Source organism: Camellia sinensis, chromosome 4 (genome assembly GCF_055761805.1).
Source record: "Camellia sinensis isolate YWXY chromosome 4, ASM5576180v1, whole genome shotgun sequence".
Classification (NCBI taxonomy): domain Eukaryota; kingdom Viridiplantae; phylum Streptophyta; class Magnoliopsida; order Ericales; family Theaceae; genus Camellia; species Camellia sinensis.
Genome location: NC_138964.1, coordinates 121,486,038 through 121,491,739, shown reverse-complemented (window position 1 = coordinate 121,491,739; position 5,702 = coordinate 121,486,038). Strand labels below are relative to the sequence as shown.

The 5,702-nt window shown below is 36.1% G+C and overlaps 1 protein-coding gene across 2 annotated transcripts; it reads left to right on the top strand.

Moving 5' to 3' along the window:
- Positions 1-216: 216 nt before the first annotated feature.
- LOC114285257 (uncharacterized) lies at positions 217-5,250 on the top strand. Of its 2 annotated transcripts, XM_082866097.1 has the most exons (7): positions 217-421; positions 587-618; positions 1,767-1,924; positions 3,049-3,199; positions 4,164-4,226; positions 4,334-4,430; positions 4,866-5,250. In XM_082866097.1, the coding sequence occupies exons 3-7, from the start codon at positions 1,888-1,890 to the stop codon at positions 5,022-5,024; spliced, it is 507 nt and encodes a 168-aa protein (XP_082722223.1). In that variant the 5' UTR covers positions 217-421; positions 587-618; positions 1,767-1,887; the 3' UTR covers positions 5,025-5,250. The 2 variants fall into 2 exon arrangements, with proteins under 2 accessions (XP_082722223.1, XP_082722224.1); XM_082866098.1 differs by lacking the exons at positions 1,767-1,924; positions 3,049-3,199.
- The last annotated feature ends 452 nt before the right edge of the window (positions 5,251-5,702 follow it).

The following is a 5,702-nucleotide window of genomic DNA, read 5'->3' as shown; positions in this document are numbered from 1 at the left end:
AAAATTAGTCGCCAAATTAATACTTTTAGCGACTAATATTTTAGTCGCCGTTGATTGAGATTTGGCGACTAAAAAAATTTGTCGGCAAAAGTACCTTTTCTGCGACTAATATGGTCTTTTGGTTGCCAAAGTTTGGGAGGGAATTTTGAAACATGAAGGAGGGAAATGAATACCAATTCGTAACAAATGAGATTATCCATTCCCGCCAATGAGATTATCCATTTTCCCTCCATTTTTATCCCTCTGTCTCACCCCATTTTTTCATTTCACGTTTGTTGCCCTAGGTTCTTCTTTCGACGGCTCTATCTCTCTCACTCAACTCTCTCTCTCTCTGCCTCTCTTTCTCACTGGAATGACAGTAAGTGACGATCAGCGAGCTGCGGCTGTGGCGGCGAGCAATGATCGGCGATCGGCGACACTGGTGAGCAGCGATCGAAGCCTCGATTCAAATCTATTCTTCTCTTCTCCTCTTTTCTTCTTCTCTTGTTCTATTTTCCTCATTTTCTTCTCTTCTCAACCTGTGTTCTATGTTCTGTGTTCTTAACCTAATCACAAATTCATTTTCTGTCTCTCTCTAAATTTTCAGTCCGATAGAGTGAGAGCAAGTTCGTTTTATCAGTAAGTCCTCCTTTGAATTCTCTCTTTCTTTGTTCTTCTCTTGTATTGTTGGTTGTATTTGTTAATAAATATTGTCTGTTCATTACACTGCTTGACTCACTATTTGTGTACCTATAATTTATCTCACAATCCATGGAAACTCTCATGATCTCTTGCTTTTTTAATTTTTCTGCTATGACTTGCTTGTTTATGGCTTGTATTTGATTTCTGGGTTGTTAACTTGTTATCTATATGTGTATTCTTTTTTATTTTTTTTGATGCCCACTAGTTGTTTGATGAAATGTTTCAAACTTATTATAATGAACATAATATAGAATGCATGAACAATTTTTTAATGAAATCTTTTTGATGAAATAGTTGTTATCTGCAAGTGTTTTTATTTTGGTTTGACGAACTTATGTGTGAACCAGAAAATTTCATTACAGAATTATTTTGAACTCATCTGAAAGTGTTTTTATTTTGAACTTTTCTGCAAGTTCATTACAGAACTTATCTGCAAGGGTTCTTATTTTGAACTCCATTACAGAACCAGAAAAGTTCCCCATTTTCAACTCCATTACAAAACCAGTAGGAATTCTTGGTACAAGAAATAAGAATTATTTATGCAAGTCAAGAATTATTTATCTGCACAGTGCACAATGTTTGTATATACATTGCACACAAGTGGTGATTGAGGAGAGAAGTCCACATTTTTTGTTTTTTGTTTTTTGTTTTGTTTTTTTTTTTTTGAGGAAGTTCGCATGTTGAATTACGTTGAAAATTAAAATTTTAAACCGCCAAACCGATTCGCATCCATCCGTCAATCCGCCAATCCGCATCCACCGGATTGGCGGATGGATGCGGATTGATTTTCTCCAATCCGCCAATTTGGCGGACGGATGGCGGATTGAAGGTTTCGTGGCCGCAACCGACCCACGCCCACCCCTACTTTTAGATTGTTAAGTCTATTGTTTAATTTCAGGAAAAGTACAGGTTGCCTTGGTTTGGAATTCTAGAGATGAGAACTCCCCTTCCTCGAAAAAGTTAAATGCTTTGGCCAATGTGTGCCCATTCTCTCTCCCTCTCTCTCTCTCTCTCATTTTTATATTTTCTTTGGACATGATAGTTTATTTTAATTCATTGACTGATGTCCAAACTGTTGTTTGTAGTTCTTATGGAGATATGGTGGGCCAAACAGGAAAGTCCATTTTATTCATTCTGTTTGGGCAAACTTCCAGACTTCAATTAACAATGTGAGTGTAAAGTGTGTGGGTTTTTGTGTCTGTGCACATGTGTTTACTTGTTGGCGTGGGCATCCATACACTAAGTATGTTTAGTATGAACTGCTTCATTTGTTTGTTAAAGTGGATATAATTAGCTTGTAATTTTTTAGAATGTTGGTCTCATTGCTAAGATGGTGTTATTTTGATGATCGTTTATGTTGTCCTGAGACTATGGAGGTGGTTGAGAAAGCAACTGAACCTCTTTTATGAAATGCTCTTACCAAGAACACAAAAGATTCATAATTCTACTTTCATAGAAACAAAAGAAAAACTCAGTTCAAAGCTTTCTTGCAACACCAATTAGGAATAGTTTTTCTGCTTTTGATCAGATTATCTACTACCAGAATTTTCACCTGGGATATCTCCCTGCAAAAAAGACCAACTGAGAAGGGCCCTTCAAATTTTCAAATCCCTTTCCAAGGAAAGTGAAGTGTGTCACCCTCCAACTTGTAATAAGACTTCACTTTTAATTTCCTCAATTTGGAGTACCAACCAATGTCATCTTCCTTCGAGCCTTGGACTAAGCTCCTGATATAACAGTTTCAAAAGAACTTGTATCCCCTGAACCTTCCTATCATGTAATGATCTTTGTAACCCATATCATTAAGTTTTAGAGAGTTTCTTTAAACCATATATTGTAAAACACGTGCGGTGCAAGTTTTAGAAGGTTTGGAGGGGGTACCTAATCCGGTTTGTGATTATCTTTGTAAATATATATTTTTCATATCTTTGTAAATACGATTTGAACCAGCTACATAAGTTAATTCGCAAGCATGCACTGATGCAGATTACAAGCCTTGACTTTTTCATCCATTTCTTTTGATTTCAATACATGCGATAAGGTCATTGCATCTAATTTATTATTTTTTCACTTCTAGTGCCAAAATAGAACTGAGAATCATTCTATATTTTTTCCTTTAAAACATATTGATAACTGAAGCAATTACATGTTGTGTATACATGTTTGTGTGTTATATTAGGGATAATAGGTTGTAAAATTAATTATATTTTGATGAGTTTGTGTGTCTCACATTATTTGTGCATTTAACAAGGAATGGGACTGATACCATCTACTTCCCATTTTCATGCTTGCTGTGAAGATATTTGGACCTTCTATTTGTAAATTAGTTTATGATGAGAATTAGCTAATGATTTGTTCTCTTTGCAGTCTCTGCATTAATAGCGATGAAGAGCAATTTAGTTGATCCTATAAACCATCTCAAGAATTGGAATAAAGGGGATCCATGTACATCCAAATGGAGAGGAGTTTTATGCTTTGATTCAGTCACGGCTGATGGTTACTTGCATGTCCAAGAGCTGTATGTTGCTTTTCCAGGATTTCTCACTTTCCTTTAATAGAAGTCATTAACTCATTACCTATTTTGTTGTTATAGGAGTTGAAGATTTGATGATATGGACGTGTTTAATTTGCTTTCTATTGTCAGCATAGTGCCTTATCACTTTTTATTACCTCTAACAGAACAAATGATCTTTCATTCCTTAATATTGGTTATAGTGCCTCAAATTGTAGGAAATGCTCCTAATTATCTCTTCTATTTTTGGTGCAGCCAGTTATTGAATATGAACCTGTCCAAGAGTTTAGCATCAAGCAAATTCTTGGACTTCAGCATGGAAAATCTTATGTTCATACAGTTTTAGGTCATTATTGTTTGAGAGCTGAGCAATTATTTGATGGAGTCTTGGATTGTGAGTTATAGTTGAGATCAATTTTAGGAGAAATGGATGTTGGGTCGATTAGAACGGCATGGTAAAAGCTATATCCTCCAAAATATAATTGCATTTTGTAGGAAAGACTATTTTTATTTATTTATTTGGAAGTCATGATTGTTTTGCATTGATATGCTTTTCACATCATTTGTCTCTGTTTAGAAGTATGAGAGAAGGCAAAATGTGAAAAATATTTTGGGACCACTTGCTGTTTTTCTTTTTCCCGCAAAATTTGAAAAATGTATTATACATTTTTGATGTTTCATCGATATCACTTCAAAATGGTTTTAAAATGACCTTTCAGGAAATGGAATAGATGTACCAGCTTATCAAGATCTTGTTATGTAACTTCTTAAAATTATAGCTTGATATTCCCACAATAATTACTGCAAAAACCTCATATAGCTGCTTTGATTACTCCATTTTTTGATTTCGCTTTCAACAGACTTTTTAGAAGGTACACAGTTCAATGATTTGCTCACCAATAAATGGGTTTTGTTCCACTTCTCTTGTTCAATGGAGTTGGGTTTACAATACCTGTATGTTTTCTCACAGGTATGATTCCAGAAATTCCATTTTAGAGTGGTCCATACTTCTCATTGATAACTCAAACCGCAGGTCAGCATATGATGATGTTTCTTTTATTTCAAAACTAAAATTTATTGTGCATTCTACAATTTGTAGTGCTTGTTTGGTTTCTAACTTCATTTTGGAACACTTGGCAGTGGATCTATGGAGTTTGTTGTCCCTCCAGTAGATGCATCAGTCTTTTTCCCGATTTCTGTGCGTTTTACTGCTGCAAGCACAATCAGTGAACTAAAGGTTTACTTCTCTTTTTCCATTTATAGTTGATTCATTCAATTTCTCAGCCAATAATAATAGTTCTGTGCTTCAGTGGAAATAATTGCTTTTGGTAGTGAACTAGTACTGCTTGGTGCAATTGTTGAGTAGACTTCTCTTGTAGGTTGAACTCTTTAACGATGGTTGGTTGTTTGTAATTCATAATACCAGCAGGGTGTCTCAATTACTGTTATTGGTAGACATCAAACTTTTTGAAGTTTAGCATGCATGTGTGCCATGTAATTTCTTCATTAAATTTTGGCTGCTCATACTATGCTAGTTTTAGGGCTCTAGGGCATAACTAATATAATATAAAGCTTGGGTTATACTTGCTGTGATTTTTGATAATGATGTGAACTTGCTGAATATGACTCATCTATTTCATACCTTATTCCAATCTTATTAATATGCCCTTAGGCTGCAAACTACTTGAACATAAAGAGTCTGCTAGATCTAACATGCCAGACAGTTGTGGACATGATAAAAGGAAAGACTCCAGAGGAAATCCGGAAGACCTTCAACATAAAGAATGACTTCAGTGTCGATGAAGAGGAAGAGGTTCGTAGAGAGAACTAGTGGGCCTTTGAGTAAGAAGAAATACATGGCCTGATGATGGTGGTATAGTAGTAGTACTATGAGGTTTTATGTATCCTGTACTGGTTTAGACTTTGGTCATGACTATTGTTTTCTGTTTAGCAAGCTCTCTCTTCAAACATAGCTGCTCTTTGAAATGTAAATAACAGCTGGATTCCGGTGGTTTTATGCACCTGTACTTTTATTTTGAAGTACTCTTAAACTGTGAGTTGTGTCTGAGCGTTTACATCATTATTATACGGTGAGAGTGAGAAGAGTTTTGGCTCGAGCATTGGTCATTGTCGTGAATTTGTAAGTTTCCAGTGATCGTTCCTGCCATACTTGCAGGAGAGGACTCGGTTGAGGGTTGTTTGGGACCTGGTGGAGGGAATGTTGTGAGTCAGCTTGAGACTCTTCAAACATGGTTACACTGCTGCTGGCACATGCACAATTATTATTCTCGCCCAATAGTGGTGATCTGAATACAGACAGAATGAGCTAAGAAAAATTAGGTAAGGCTTTCCTACTAGTGAAATATACCTGCCAAAACTGAAAAATCATAAGCCATATGGGAGAAAGCTCTGGTTTGGGGGAGGGAGGGGGAATCCTGGGGCTCAACCCTAGGTGGATGGACTGACCGACCTCAACAGGAATTTACACATTTGCCGACCAAACAAATGA